The sequence below is a fragment of the Mobula birostris genome, chromosome 2, assembly GCF_030028105.1.
Source record: "Mobula birostris isolate sMobBir1 chromosome 2, sMobBir1.hap1, whole genome shotgun sequence".
Taxonomy (NCBI): Eukaryota; Metazoa; Chordata; class Chondrichthyes; order Myliobatiformes; family Myliobatidae; genus Mobula; species Mobula birostris.
This window is the reverse complement of record NC_092371.1, coordinates 208,925,625-208,942,563: the sequence shown is the minus strand read 5'-3', so window position 1 is coordinate 208,942,563 and position 16,939 is coordinate 208,925,625. Positions and strand designations below refer to the sequence as shown.

Here is a 16,939-nt window from a genome sequence, read left to right as displayed (position 1 = left end):
ACGCCGGCTCAGTGTGGACAGGAGGTCAAAATGAAGAGAAAAAGCTTTGTTTTCAAATTTATCCGGCGTAGTGTGGATGTACCCTGAGTGTGGTTATCAACTAAAACACAGCGTTCTAATAAGATGTAGGTTCATAATTCTCGTCGCCAATTTGTTGTGTATGTGGCCTGTTTACACAACTATGTTATTAATAAAATCGCGGGAGACAGGAGCTAAGTTTCATGATTCTTTACTGGTAGAGTCTGAACTTTTACTCACACACATACAGATGCATACGCACCTAATAGCGCATGCAACAATGTGTTACTACAACATAAAACAGTCCCTTATTATAATGTAGGCTATACTGTACACCCTAATTTGGAGATTGAGCCAGTCATCTATTCTCAGGACTCTAATCAGACACGATCTCACAAGTAATGTAGAAGAGCTGTAGTCTACTCTTTACCTCCTACTTAAAGGAATAGATTCATTACTTTTCCTTAATAATACACGAGATTTGATCTGCTATTTATCTGCAAGTTCTTACATTGGATGGCACTAACCCATGTTAAAAGAATTGTCTCTTTTACAAGTAGAGCAGTCCCAGTGCTATTTTATGGATACAAGTTGCTACATTATTTATATAACTGAAACTAATAGATCTGCAGCATTAGACCAGTGGAGAGAGTTTGAAGCATCTGGCAAAGACATAGATATTGCCCTCCAACTATAAGTGAACATTTTGATTAATTAGTGTGAAAGTGACTAAAGGAAGAGAAACAAGCTGCTTTAATTCTCATAGGGAATTCACATTGTTTGAAATAGCAAGTGAGTGAACATGTTGCAGGGTGGAATCCATTTGAAAACAGCAAGTCTCGTTGGGAGAAATTCTTTTTGAACCAGTAAAAGAAAGGAGTTATACAAAAAGAAAGGATACATTGTTGAAGTGGGTCAGTGTTAGAGTGGTCAGGCTTGGGCCCAACAGCCTTCAGCGAGAATGGACAAAGGCTAAGGGTACTGAGTCATGTAGTTGAATGTAGAACTTAAGCTTAAGGAGTTAGAGCCAAAGGTATAAATAATGTAGGCAGGATGGTAGTTAAGGCAATGGAATGCACCTCCTGTAAAATGTGGGATTGCAGGATACTTAATGGTCTGGATGTTCTCAGGACCATCCTGGAGGCTCAAAACCTCAAAGATGAGACTTTTACTGAGGTGGTCACACCCATAGTGCAGGCTTCAGGTAGCAGATTGGTGATCACTAGAAGTAAGGGGAGTAAAAAGTGATTGCCCTCATTAGCAAGTATACCCATTTGGATACTGCTGGGAGGGATGACCTAACAGGTCACAACAGCTGGGCCAGTGCCACTGTGGCTGGTTCTGAGACTCAGCAGAGAAGGGTAAAATCAGGTTGTGTGATAGGGATAGACACTATAGTTAGGGGGACAGACAGGAGATTCTGTGGCCATGAAAAAGACGCCAGCATTGTATGTTGCCTCCCTAGTGCGAGGGTTAAAGGTGACTCTGAGCTGCTGCCGAATATTCTCAAGAAGGAGGGTGAGCGGCCAGCAGTCATGGTGCTCATTGGCACCAGTGACATGGGTAGAAAGGGGTAAGAGGTCCTGTGCAGTGAGTAGAGGTATTTGGAGAAGAGGCTGAAAAGCAGGACCTCTATGATAGTAATCTCTAGATTACCACAGTGCCACGTGCTTGTCAGGGCAGGAATAGAGTGATGGTACAGATGAACGAGTGGCTGAGGAAGTGGTACAGAGGGCAGGGTTTCAGATTTCTGGATCATTGGGATCTCTTCTGGGAAAGTTATAACCTGTGCAAAAAGATATAACTGAACCTGAAGGGAACCAATGTCCTTGCAGGCAGGCTTGCTAGAACTGTTTGGGAGGATTTAAGCTAATTTGGCCGCTGGATGGGATCTGAAGTGTTGGGGCAGTTGGTATAAAATCCTTAGAAAGAGGTGACATGTGATCAGAAGATGTAGAATATTTGTGGATAGTGTTAAGAAACTGCAAAGATAAAAAAAACCCTGATGAGAAATATACACAGACCTCCAAACAGCAGCCAGGATGTGGGATATAAATTGCAGCGGGAGACAGAAAAGGCACATAAAAAGGGCAATGTTACGATAGTCATGGGGGATTTCAGTATGCAGGTAGATTGGGAAAATCAGGTTGATGCTGGATCCTAAGAGAGAGACTTTGTAGAATTCCTATGAGCTGGTATTTTAGAGTAGTTTGTGGTTGAGCACATTACGGGAAAGGCAATTCTGGATTTGGTTTTGTGTAGTGAGCCAGATTTGATTAAGGATGTAAAAGAACTTTTAGAAGGCAGTGATAAAAAATATGATGGAATTCACCCTGCATTTTGAGAAGGAGAAGATGAAGTTGGATGGAGATAAAATCAGTCTTACAGTGGAATAAAGAGAATCACAAAGGCATGAGAGGGGGATTGGCCAAAGCTTATTGGAAGGAGACACTAGCAGGGATGACGGCAGAACAAAAATGACCGGAGTTTCTGGAGGCAATTTGAAAGGACGTCTCAAAGATGAAGAAGTATTCTAAAGGGAGGATGAGGTAACCATGGCTGGCAAGTGAAGTCAAAGATAGCAGAGAAGGAAAACAGAGAGGGCATATAATAGAGCAGAAAATTAGAGAAAAGTTAGACAATTGGAAAAATTTTAAAAACCAACAGAGGGCAAGTAAATAAGCCATAAGGAGAGAAAAGATGAACTAGGAAAGAAAGCTAGCCAGTAATATAAAAGAGGATAACGAATGATTTTTCAGACATGTAGAGAGTAACTGAAAAGCGAGAGTAGATATTGGATTGCTAGAAAATGACACTGAAGATGTATAGTGCCTATAAAAAGTCCCCCCCCCCCCCGAAGTTTTCATGTTTTATTGTTTTATGACCTTGAATCATAGTGGATTTAATTTGGCTTTTTTTGACACAATCAACAGAAAAAGACTCTTTTGTGTCAAAGTGAAAACAAATCTATATAAAGAGATCTAAATTAATTACAAATATAAAACACAAAATAATTGATTGCATAAAGTATTCACCCCCTTCAAGTCAGTATTTAGTAGATGCACCTTTGGTAGTAATTACAGTCTTGAGTTTGTGTGGATATGTCTCTATCAGCTTTACACATCCAGACATGGCAATTTTTCCCTACTATTCTTTACAAAACTGCTCAAGTTCTGTCAGATTGCGTGGATTGTGAGGGACAGCCCTTTTCAAATTCTCAATTGGATTGAGATCTGGATTCTGACTTGGCCACTCCAAGACATTAACTTCGTTGTTTTTAAGCCATTCCTGTATAGTTTTGGCTTTATGCTTGGGGTCTTCTCCAAGTCACAGTTCTCTTGCAGACTGAATCAGGTTTTCCTCCAGGATTTCCCAGTATTTTGCTGCATTCATTTTACCCACTACCTTCACAAGCCTTCCAGGGTCTGATACAGTGTAACATCCCTCCTGCTTGATGCAGCCACTATTATGCTTGAGAATGGCCTCAAAAATTGAGTGACCCTGCAGGAAGGGAACCGGTGATGTACAGCTGTGCCATATTCTTTCCATTTCTTGATGATCGACTCCAAGGGATATTCAGTGACTTGGAAATTTTCTTGTATCCATCTTCTAACTTGCACTTTTCAAAAACCTTTTTGTAGAGTTGTTTGGAGTGTTCTTTTGTCTTCATGGTGTAGTTTTTGCCAGGATACTGACTTACCAGCAGTTGGACCTTCCAAATACAGGTGTATTTTTACTACAATCAATTGAAACATCTTGACTGCACACAGGTCTCCAAAAACAGATCTCCATTTAACCAATTATATGACAATTATAAGATACTAGCAATATGCCAGAAATTCAAAATTGTCAGGGGCAGAAGTTAGTGTAGTTGCTATTACTGAAGAGAAGGTACTTGGGAAGCTGAAAGGTCTAAATGTAGATACATCACCCAGACCAGAAAGGTTCTGAAATAGGTAGCTGAAGAGATTATGGGGGCATGAGTAATGATCTTTCAAGAATTACTAGATCCTGGAATGGTTCCAGAGGACTGGAAATTTGCAAATGGCACTCCACTATTCAAGAAGGGAGGGAGGCAGAAGAAAGGAAATTATAAGCAAACAGAGGTTGGCAAGATGTCCATTATTAAGGATGAGGTATCAAGTTAAAAGAGGCCAAAGTCAAGATATCCCCTTAAGGAGAAATCTTGCCTGAAAAATCTATTGTAATTCTTTGAAGAAATAACTGGCAGGATAGACAGAGAGCCAGTGAATGTTGTTTACTCAGATTTTCAGACGGCCTTTGACAAGGTACCACACATGAGACTACTTTACAATATAAAAGCCCATGGTATTATAGGAAAGATACTAGCCTGGATAGAAGATTGGCTGACTGGCAGGAGGAAAAGAAGGGAGTAAAGGGGGCTTTTCTGATTGGTTGCTATTGGCTGGTTGTGTTCTGCAGGGGTTGGTATTGGGGCAGCTTCTTTTCATGTTAGATGTGAATGATTTGGGGGATAGAATTCATGCCTTTGTGGCCAAGTTTGCGATGATATGAAGATAAGTGGAGGGGCAAGTAGTGTTGAGGAAGCAAGGAGACTACAGAAGGACTTAAACAGATTGGGAGAATTGGCAAAGAAGTGGCAGATGGAATATAGAGAAGGGAAGTGTATGGTCTTGCATATTGGTAGAAGGAATAAAGACAAAAACTATTTTCTAAATGGAGAGAAAATTCAAAAAATCAGAGGTGTAAAGGAATTTGGAAGTCCTTGTGCTGGGTTCTCTAAAGGCTAACTTGCAGATTGAGTCAGTAGTAAGGAAGGCAAATGCAAAGCTAGCATTCATTTTGAGAGGACTAGAATATAGGAGCAAGAATGTATTTATTTGCTGAGCTTCCAGTCCTTGGAGCCATGCTGCCCAGCAATCCCCTGATTTAATCCTGGTCTAATCATGGTACAGTTTACGATAACCAATTAACCTACCAACCAGTAGGTCTTGGACAGTGGGAGGAAACTGGAAACCACACATTCCAGAGGAAGAATATTACAAACTCCTGACAGGAATTGATGAGATTTGAACCTGGATCGCCTAAAGCATCATGCTAACCACTATGTTACCTTGCTGAAGTTTTGTAAGGCATTGGTCCATCCACACTTGGAGTATTATGTGCAGATTTGGGCCCATTATCCAGGAGAAGATGTGCTGGATTGGAGATGGTTCATGAGAATGGTTCCGGGAATGAAAGGGTTAACTTCTGAGCCGTATATGATGGATCTGGGCCTTTGCTTGCTGGAAGTTAGAGGAATGAGGAGGGATCTCATTGAAACCTATCGCATATTGAAAGACCTTGATAGAGTGGATTTGGAAATGATTTTTCCTGTTGTAGGTGAGTCCAGCAGAAGGATGTCCATTTAGAACAGACAAGAAGGAAGTCCTTTAGCCAGAAGGTGGTAAATCTGTGGAATTCAAAGCCACGGACGGCTGTAGAGGCCAAGTCATTGAGTATATTTAAATCGGAGGCTAATAAATTCTTGATTAGTCGGGGTGTCAGAGATTATTGAGAGAAGGCAGGAGAATGGGGTTGAGAGGGTTAATAAATCAGCTATGATGGAATGGCGTAACAGACTTGATGGGCAGATGTCCTAATTCTGTTCCTATGTCTATGGTTCTATAGATATTTAGTTACCTTCATTTTTTCATGGTTCAGAACCCCATTGGATTGATTCCTAGGAAAACATTGAGGATGACAATGTAGCATTAGTTTAGTGTGGTACCTGGCGGTATGGGCATAAGGAAGCTGCACTCTCCTGCAGAATTTATTTATCTACATTACCTTTTTAATTCAGATGAATAGCCCTATCGCTTCTGTTGCAGTTTAATTAGTATAAAATAGAACACCCTCATCATGAAATAGTCTGCCTCTTGAGAACTGATTTTGTGAAAAGGTCATTGGAATACATTTGTGGGCAAACCTTAGAGTTGTAGCATTTACTGGAGTTCTGGTTCTAAATTCCTGTGTTGAATTTAAGAATATTTCCATTTAGAAGTGTCATAAAATTTGCAGAAGTTACTACAGCAGGCTACTGGAAAATGCACATTTACACTGAGTTAGACATTAGGAATGACATAGGGGTAACGGAGCTTAAGAGCGCATGTGTGCATGGTGCTCTTAAGTTTGGCATTTTCATTTTTACCATTTGCAAACATGTCGGCCTTCTTAATACTACACTATTGTTTTTTCAGTATATTTTTAATCATCATGTTGTTTTCCTCTGTCTCAGATCACAAGCAAACAGCAATTATAGAGTACTCAATAATTTTTATTTGGAGATTGTGTTTCACAATTCCATTAACTTTTTCTCCATAATAGTCCTGATTAAAGTTGATTATAGTCTTGGTGATATAAATGAGAAATGACATAATTCCTGAGGTTTTGTAAAACCTTTCTCCTGTTCACATTTAGTAATATATGATAATTGGACTAACTTCTGCACATACATTAATGGCAAGAACGTACTGTTATGTTGGAAAAAGAAAATAATCCAAAAGATTCCAGATTCGATTATTTTATGATGGTTTACTTTTGGTTTATCAAGGTAAAAAAAACAGGTCTGAATTCACTTTGGAAGTAACAGCAGTGAAAATGCAGTGCTTCGTGAAGCTTTTTCCTGCTAGGAAAAGGATGAAATAAAAACACATTACTCTATAGATACAATTTGAGAACCTCTGAATAAAATTGTCAATCTTAAATTCAGCACTCTGGAATTTGAACTGCTGTACCACATCATTTAAATACATTTTCTATAAATATATGCAATGGGAGATTATGGTGTGAAGGGATCTGATGTGAGGCTACACAATCAAGTTCATTTCACCTTCGAAGTTCATCATTTTCCACATTGATAGAAGCACTGGCATGTAAGTCCAGAGATCATGGTTCTAACAGAGATTGTTGCTATTATTAAAAGCAGTCAGTCTCAATTACAAAACTATTTGTTGTTATTGATCCTTTTTTGTACCACTAAACCAAATGTAAAAGTGGAACATGAACTTGAATTAGATATTGGGAAATAAGGTGTAAAGGTTATTGATCTGAACAATATTTTATTATATTTACTAGTAGTTTTTCTTCCTGTCTGAGTTGTCATTCTTTTCTTTCTATTTACAACTCCTTCAGACAAAGATACAGTTACTTTGATGGAATTATACTTGAGCACCCCACCCAAATAGTGAGCAGGAAATAGCGGCGCATATGTATGTAGGGAAATCATGGTTCCGTTTAGGAACAAGAGGGTTGTAACAGAAGGTGACTTTAACTTCTCTAATATTGATTGAGACTAGCATAGTGTAAAGGAATTAGATGAGACAGAATTTGTTACATGTGTCCAGGAAAGTTTTCTGAATCAACATTTTGATGGCCCAACTAAAGAAAGAACTATTACTCAATCTTCTATTTGAAAAGGAGGCTGGATAGGTGGTTGACATGGTTGTGCAGAAGCAGGTGGGGACCAGTGACCGTATCTCTGTAAGTTTTAAAATAGCCTGAAAAGAAGGTAGTCCTGATCGTCGACATTGGGAGAAGACTAATTTGCAGGAAGACTAATTTGCAGGAAGGCTAATTTTCGATTGATTCAGACAAGAACTCTCTAAAGTTTGATAGCATGAGCTATTAGCAGATAAGGGGGTCTCTGGCAAGTGGGATGCCTTTAAAAGTGAGTTAAGAACTGTTGAGGAGTAGAATATTCTTGTGGGAGCGATGGGCAAAATTGATAGGAATGGGGAAATGTGGTTGACAAAGGAAATTGAGAGTCTGGTCAGGAAAAAGGAGTCATATGTCAAGTGAAGACAGCTAGGATCAAGCAAGTCTTTTGAAGAGTATAGGGGATGTAGTACACTTAAGAAGGAAGTCAGGAGGGCAAAAAGGCCCATGATATATATCCCTGGCAGATAAGATAGAAGGGAATCCTAAGAGGTTTGATAAATATATTTAGAGTAAAAGGGAGAGACTGGATTAATTTGGTGATTCATATGTGGAGCCATCAAAAGTGGGTGAGGTCTCAAAAGAATGCTTTTTGACTGCACACAGTCTATACCCCTCCACCCTCTCCCATTTATTTGACTGTCAGAAGTCTCTTAAATGTTGCTATCATTTCTGCTTCCACCATCTTCCCTGATAGTATGGTCTCGGCACCTCCCACTGTGTGTAAAATAAAAAAAGAATTACTCAGAAGTCTCCTCTAAAATTTATCCTTCAAAGTCCTCTATTATTTGACAGTCCATCCTGTCTTTAACTGTCTACCACATCAGTGCCCCATCATTATTTGAAATATTCCTATCTTATCACCTCCTCACCCTGCAATGCTCCAGACAAAGGAATACTTCCCATTGGTGGTATAGCGAGAAAACCTCTAAAATGCCTTAAAAATATTTTCCTGGTCCATAGCCTTTAAAATGGTATTCCAAAACAAAGCTTAATGAAATTCTGGATTGCGTGCTGCGTAATGAATCGGATTTGATAGGGAGCTTAAGTTAAAGAACCCTTAGGAGGCAGTGATCAGTTCAGTTCAGTTCAGAGCTTTATTGTCATTGCTCAGGGTAATGAAATTACAGAGCTGCTCCGTTCATTGCAAAATAGCATACTGGCAATTCAATTACTAAAGACTAAATTTAAAATAATGTCTGAATTGGTTAGAATGACAAAGTTACAACTTAACTAAAAACAAAAAAGCTCTAAAAGTAAGGGAAACAGAGGCTGTCCCATTCAAGTATTGCACATGACTATTTTATAAAATACAATGATTTAATATAAAATAGCATCAAGAATTAAAGCTTAAATTTAAGTACATGACCATGTATTGCATTTAAAGATTATACATAGTGCCTGTGGATTATAGGTGGGGGTGGGAGGGGAGTGCATTATTCAATTGCACAATAGCCCTAGGGAGAAATCTGTTTTCCAGTCTGTATATCTGTGTAGAGATGCTCCTGTATCTCCTGCTGGATGGTTGGAGATTAAACAGGTGATTACTGGGATGGGATGTGTCCATCATGGTTCTGTGAACTTGCTGTAGGCAGCGTGAGTTATGATAGTTTCCATGTTTGGTAGTTGTGTCCTAATGATCTTCTGTGCAGTTTTTCTCGGTCCAAGAGAGCTCCTCTTTAATGTTCATTCCCAAGACCTTACCGCTGGAGACTCTTCCCACTGCTTCACCATTTATGAGTAGTGGAGCTTGTTCATACCTTCTTGATTTCCTGAAGTCAATATTCATTTCTTTGTTTTTTTATGTTAAATGATAGGTTATGGTTTTTGTACCATTCAGACAGTGTCTGAACCTCCCCTAAGTTTGCTGTTTTGTTGTTATTTGCAATTAATCCAGTCACTGTGGTGTCACCTGCAAGCTTGCTGTTGGAGTTGGTGGCATAGGCAGGGACACAGTCATGGGTGATAAGAGTGTAAAGAAGTGACTCAGTACAAATCCCTGTGATGCACTGGTGTTCAGGGTCAGGGAGGTTGAAATGTACTTACCGAGTCTGACTGGGTGCGATTGATAAGCAAGTCCAGAATCCAGTTGCGAATTGATATATTGAGTTCCAGATTGTGTAGTTTAATGGTGGTAAGTATAGTGTTAAAGGCAGAACTGTAGTCAATACAAAGCATTCTGGCAAGGGTGCTCCAGGTGTTCCAGTACACTGTGGTGAGCAACAGAGATGGTGTCCTTGGTTGATCTGTTTTCCTTATAGGCAAAGTGCTGTTGGTCCAGAGTAGGAGGAATGGCATTCTTAATATGAAACATAACCAGTCTCTCCAACCACTGAGGTTAAGCTAACTGGCTAATAATTTCTTTACTTCTGCCTCCCTCTTTTCTTGAAGTGTGGAGTGACATTTGCAATTTTCCAGTCCTCTGGAACTACTTCAGAATCTCTTGAAAGGTCATTCCTAATGCTTCCACAAACTCTTCAGCTACCTCTTTCAGAATCATCTGGTCCAGGTGACTTATCTACCTTCAGATCTCCCAGCTACCCAAGCACCTTCTCCTTTAGGTGGAGGGTGGTGACTCTGTGGAACTCTGCCATGGACTTCTGTGGAGACCAAATCATTAACTATATTTAAAGCAGGGGATCATACGTTCTTGGTTAGTCAAGGTGTCAAAGGTTACAGTGAGAAGACTGGAGAATGGGGTTGAGAGGAATAATAAAGCAGCCATGAAGGCATAACAGTGCAGTCTCGATGGGCCAAATGGCCTAAATCTGCTCCTATGTTTTATGATCTTATAGTTTTCTGGTGAAAGAAGATATTAAAATTTCTGTCAGAGTCCCAAAAGAGACTAAGCTCACTTGTGTAAAAAAAATAGAATATTCAACTGATTTATTACAACTTGGAAACCACATTTGTTGTTAGACATTGGCCCTACTGCTCTGTTTAACTAATCCCAAACATCACTCATTTTGTCATCCAACTCCCACCTTATCTGCCTCTTAATTTTCTTTTGTCCTTGTGTTAAAATTCTTTTTGTTGCTAACAGATTATTACTTTGCACTGTTACCTGCAGGACATTTGCAGCAGATGTGGGTGACTGCAATTAAATTAATGCAATTGTCTTGCTAGGGTACCAAATGTCACAGAATATAGGATAATTAGTTCTTCTGTGAGCAGTGGGTGGTGGGATAAGTTTCAAATCTCTTCAGCCAGCTCTATTCAGTAATGACATTCTGTGTGTGTTGCATGACATTGTACATTGCTTTTTTTGTTCTTTTATTGTGGGTGTATTTCAGTCTGTTATTTTAGGGAAAGTGTTTAATTTAACGTAATTATATTTCATCACTGTCTTCCTGCATTAATCATGTTCTAAAAATAGATCTATCAGCTATTTACTTAGTAATGTTGCCATTTCTCTTTAAAGTAAAACTAAATGTCATATAACCCTCCACTGTACAGTTTGAAATGTGCGAAGTATATGTATAAGTTTATTGTTCAGAGAGCAAATGCTCTGATTTTCTTCCAAGGCCCAAGCCAGTGCAAAACCAAGGTTTGGGACTGCCCTAAATAACCCAATGTAAGAAAAATGACACCTCCAGCAATCCACAGAATAGTTTCTGGAATATTCTAAAGATCTTCAAAAGACCTGTTACCTCTTGAATGTTTCTTTCTATTTAAACGTGTTTCACATTGGCAGCACCGAACGCTGCCAAATTAAAAATAAATATGTATGTGAAAATGTATTAAGCAACATACTGAAAGAACTGTTTTTTTCACAAAATATGTCAACCCAAACCTTAGTTCCATTATTAGTATGTTATGCTTTCATCTTGTGCTAGTACATTGGGTAAGACTATAAGTGTCCCTAATTCTATAGTAAAATATGTTCCATGGGGAGTTGGTCAAAAGTTTTACTGTGGAGAATACAATCTGTGTTAAATCATTTATTTTTCTTTACTGTAGGTGGACATCAATGAAGCTTCCAGTGAAATGGTGGCAGCCCCAAAGTGCCAATCTTCCCAAGCATCGTCAACACAGGTTCACAATGGAGAGATAGAAAGTAAGCAGCAAGAGATGGGGAACTCACAGCAGACTGGAGAAAAGATCGTTCCTGAAAATGGTGACCGTGGAAGATCTGTCCTTGAGGCTCAGAACTTGAAAGACCAGGAGTCCAACGAAGAAAGTGCAAGTCTGGATGGAGATATTGAAATAGACTTGGAGATAGAGAATAGATGTTACACCCCAAAATATGGCCAGGATTCTGAGAAAGGAGAAAATGAGAAGCTACCGTCTGCTCTTAGAAAGAAGCACAAGAAGCGTCAAGTGGAAGCTGCTGAGAAAGGTTTGAGCATTTTAATAAAACTGTTTTTATATCTTTGGGACACCAGTCTGATCTCAGAGTTAGCTATGGGCTGGGCACCCATCTAAAATCACTTCTATAAAAGTCACTGTTGGCCCAGTTTATGTGAAGTATTTCAGAGCATTAAAGTATTTGCAGTTCAAAGGTATGTTCCTTTCTTTTGTTGCCAGTGAGGTTTTTAAACAAGCATTGAGTTCTCTGAAGCAAAACAGTGTTGGAAATCCAAGTTACATTCAATGTTTGGGAGAATAATGTTTATATAGTTAAGTAATCCTTTTGAAAAAGCAATTCCCAGAGGTCTATGTTGCTGCTGTTAGAATTTAATTGTGAATAAATGGGAATTGTTTTTGTGTTCATCACACTTTATTCAGCTGATAATTAATAATCATTAAGCATACACACCAGCAAAATTATTATGGATGACTTGTGAGATGGTTTGTGGTGTTCCCCGTTTGTGCTCTTTAAAAGTACCATTTAGCCTGTGACATGAAGATTCAGAATGTATTTGGCCTGTTTATTAACTCATTAGAACTACTTGAGTGGTCTTTCTGGTTTTGGAAGGAGTCCAGTCTGACCCCTGATTGTCTCAGCCAGTGTTACTGAATGTATTTGTGTGATGTTTGAGACTGAATAGTCCAATAATTGGGAAGATATTTCACCATTATGCCACTTATCTGAAAACAGGGTGAACATCAGCAATAGGATTTTTGTTTCCTGTGAAACCAAGTCATGTTTGGGGGTGACGACGGAGGTTGATATGAGAGTCTCACTGAAGATTGGATTTCTGTTTAAGTTGAAGTGGTCTAAACACTTGCAAAGGAATTTGCTTAGAAATTAGATCACACAATCCTCTTTATTTTTAGCTGTACCAGGTTGGGTACTGTAAAATCAGACACAACAATGATAATTTCTGATTTCCTTTATGTTGATCTGTAAATTAATTCCTTCATCCTGCTATTTGCCACTCTCATCTGATGTGATTTCTGCATCTTATACGTGCTAAATCATGTATTTTCCTTTTATATATTTCAAAATGAGCATAGCAGTGGAGATTAAAGCAAATCTTCATGAAACATACATTGCTGGTCATAACTCGATCTTCACAGTGTAGCACCAGACTGGAATTTGAAACTCTGAGCCTTTCTGTCCTTCAGACCATAAGCTCCGTGATAGTGATCAACACCTCCACACAATGATATGCTTATTTTTACACACCAATCAATTTTCTTTTCCCCACAGGTTTTTGGAGTTTTGATTCTCTCCTCCAATCCATCACTGTCCTCTGACTGCCTGATCCTCTTTTGGGCCTAACTACCACTTGACCCTCCAGACAGACTTTCAGACTTTGCCCCAAAACTTTCAAACTTTTTTCCTGACCTCCAGTCTCCTTCCTCATAGCATTCCAATCAGCCAGCCATACCAGCACCCCTCAAATTCCATCCAACATCACAACTTTCCAGTCATCTCCATGGGTCCCTGATCGCCCCTACCTTAACCATTAGATTGGCCCAGGAATGCTTCAGTTTTTCCAATGTGTAGGTTGCCTATGATTATGGTATTTCCTGACCCTGGCTCTACCTTTCTACTGGTCTGTCAGCTTCTTGACTCCAGCCTCAGACCTATAAGGCCAATGATTGGATGCCTCCTCTCTCTTTTACTCTATCCCTGACCTGGGGCCCAAATAACATTTTCATGCTTGAGGAATGTAGCACATAATCCAAAATTATTGTTGATGTGCTGATTTGCAACCAACTAAATACCCATTAAGCCTCACTTGGAATGTGCAGGTCATTCTCTTGTTACTTTTTTTGAATTCAGCACCATTTTTCACTGCTTCTGATTTATCCTGGAACTATGGTGAATATATTAGTCCCACTCATATACTAGATTTATTCCTTGGTGAATAATATATATAGCTCTTGAGTTTTTTTTTCTGCTAGAGGCTATGAATTTATTTATTTTATAATAGAACATCAGCAACTGTCTTTGCTATACTGTTGCTGACACTTACCTATGTATGAACAGAGGTATTTTCCTGTGTGTTCAAAACTTGTCAAACTTTTCCTGCAAATTAGAATATAATCCTTATCAGAAAAAAACAGACTTATTGCACCCCTGTAAGTGGCTCTGCAAGGTTTTTGTTTAACATGCTACATACACTAAGGATCTTATAAAAAAGTATGCCTTATGGCAGATGTGCAAGTAAGATTTGTGGAATTCCTTTTTTGCTGAAAGCTCTGTAATATGACTCCCTTCTAACATTTGACATATAATATCTCTCAGTCAGCAAATGTTAATAAAACCACCAAATGCAGGTTGACAGTGTTGTTAAGAAGGCACATGGTGAGTTGGCCTTCATCAACCATGGGATTGAGTTCAAGAGCCATGAGGTAATGTTACAGCTATACAAGACCTTAGTTAACCCCTGCTTGGAGTACTGTGTTCAGTTCTGGTCACCTCACTACAGGAAGGAGTGTGGATACTACAGAGAGAGCGCAGAGGAGATTTACAAGGATATTGCCTGGATTGGAGAGCATGCCTTATGAGAATGATTGAGTGAACTTGGCCTTTTCTCCTTGGAGCGACGAAGATGAGAGGTGACCTGATAGAAGTGTGTAAGATGATGAGAGGCATTGATCATGTAGATAGGCAGAGGCTTTTTCCCAAGGCTGAAGTGGCTAACACGAGGGGGCATAGTTTTAAGGTGCTTGGAAGTAGGTACCAAGGGGATGTCAGAGGTAAGCTTTTCACACAGAGAGTGGTGGGTGCGTGGAATGCACTGCCAGTGATGGTGGTAGAGGTGGATACAATAAGGTCTTTTAAGAGACTCTCAGATAGGTACATGGAGCTTAGAAAAGTAGAGGGTTATGTGGTAGGGAAATTCTAGGCAGTTTCTAGAGTGGGTTACGTGGTCGGCACAACATTGTGGGCCAAAGGGCCTGTAATGTGCTGTAGATTTCTATGTTTCTGTGTAAATAGCTGAGCATCTATGCTGATCTACTTCACTGACTTCCTTCCAAAAGGATTATGTAAATGGAAAAAAAATGCATTAAGAAAGACAGGAAATATTTAACAACCTTTTTTTAACTTATAAGAACAATTCAAATTGGAAATAAAAGTAATGAGAAATTAGCTGAAGTAAAAAATAAACAAGTTAAATGGTATTGAGTCAAAGTATGAGAAAAATGAAAATTAGACATTTAAATTAGACAGTGTATATTTGATGTTCACAGAACAAAAATGTTTTGGGAATAGTATGGGTAGTTGGAGAGTTCCATCCATCTTGATGTACTGCTCAGATTAGGCATTCTTGAACTGTATGTTGAGAAATGATGTCCCAGAGTGGCTTAAAGTTGGCCAGATCTCAGTGATATCCATGTCATTCATTATTCAACCAGTGTAACACTGCTCAAGGTGAAGTCAGAGAGAACCAAAAATGATTATTTATTGTGTAAAACATAAAAACCTTTCTCAATGGTAAACCAACAACAACATTCTATTAAGATAAACTGTGTATTTTCTGGCAATTCTTTCCCAGCACCTTGAGATGCTGTGCTGGTCACAAGACAGGTATATCCATGAGAGTCATTTGCAGATTGGAGTAAGCACTTGACATCGTGGGCCCGCAGTATTAGTGTGATTTCATGCACTAAGACATGCAGGTCTTCCACATTTCTCACTATTTACCTTAGTTGTTTCTTTTGTTGGAGTGTTGTCGCTTCTGAAAACCACTTAACCCTGGCTTTCAACCATGCATTGCACCCCTCCCAACAACCCCTTCCCCAGTAAAGGTTTCCACGTAAGGGTTGTTACGGACTGAAATTATCCCTGGCGTGCATGGGCCCACATGCTGTGACATGACCTTTGACAGGCCCTGTCAGCAGTGCTTCACTTGTGGATGAGAGCTGCTGCAATGAATTGTTGTGTTGTTCCATCTTTTGGTGTGACAGTGATTTGAGAATGAGTGAAAGCTGTCCCAATTTAAAAAAAAATCACTGCAGACACAGCAGTGGAAATTTGTCAGGGTTTCTCTGAAAGGGAAAATGGACTGGATAGGCCAAGTTTGTTTTCTTTGCAGCGGAGAAGGCTGAGAGAGGATCTGACTGCAGTATATCTTATGAGGGATATAGACAGGATGGTAAGAGAAGTTGGTCCTCCTACCAGAAGTATCTATATTCATTGACAAAGATTTAAGATATACTCTCTGACTCAGAGGAAATTTAGATGGAATATATTCTCCTAGAAGGTGATTAAAATCTGGAATACACCTCCTAAGAGGGTAACATAGGCAGGTATATAACAGTTCAGAGGAGGTGGTAGGGGGAGGTGATATTACAATACTAAGATACATTTGGGCAGCTAAATAGATCAGAAAGGTTTGGAGAGATATGGTCAAATGCAGGAAAATGTGATTAATGTAGACAGGAACTTTGGAAGGAATGGACAGATTGGGTTAAAAAGTCTGTTTCCATGCTGTAAAGCCCTAACAATCTATTAATCTATAAAAGTAAGAGCATTGAAACACTAAGGCATACAAGGCTGCAGACTGAGTGCTGGAAAATGGATTGGTATAGCTAGGCTTGTGATGGGCAGCACAGACCTGAATCTGTACTACATCTGTGGCTCTTCCTGGTCCTCAAAACAAAACTAAAAAGAAAATAGTCAATTAAAACAAAAAGCTAAATATTCTTCCCACTTCTCCACCATATTGTCATTTGCAGTGTTCTGTTTAATTTAGGACCCTAACTTCCATATTTAAAAGATCTACTATTCAAAAATAGGAAGGGTATTATGATTGCTCATTGTTAGGACCCCTCCAAGATGTTAGTGTCAGGAAGATACTTGGGTCTCTAACAAACCGATTATAAAGGACAAACAAACTCACACTCTCCCTCAAACTCGTGAAATAGAAATAAAGTTAGTATTTAGCTGTAGTGTGTGTTCTTTTGCAATTGCCACTTGTCACCTTGATTTTGCAGTTTTTTCTGTCTATTTGCATGCTGTTAGACTGCAAAATTGCAAAAGCAAAGTGACAAGTGGCATTGCAAAATATGCATATCTGTGAAGATCTGTCTTCATTAGGCATTTGCCAATAGGAGACAGCAG

General features: G+C 39.2%; 1 protein-coding gene across 15 annotated transcripts in view; it reads left to right on the top strand.

Moving 5' to 3' along the window:
- Window positions 1-16,939, top strand: part of dnmt3ab (DNA (cytosine-5-)-methyltransferase 3 alpha b) — a 514,213-nt gene that overhangs the window by 181,938 nt on the left and 315,336 nt on the right. For all 15 annotated transcript variants that reach the window (XM_072251369.1, XM_072251365.1, XM_072251366.1 and 12 more), the window contains one exon: window positions 11,437-11,815. In XM_072251369.1, coding sequence (XP_072107470.1) covers window positions 11,437-11,815 — 379 coding nt within the window. The remainder of the gene's footprint in view (window positions 1-11,436; window positions 11,816-16,939) is intronic.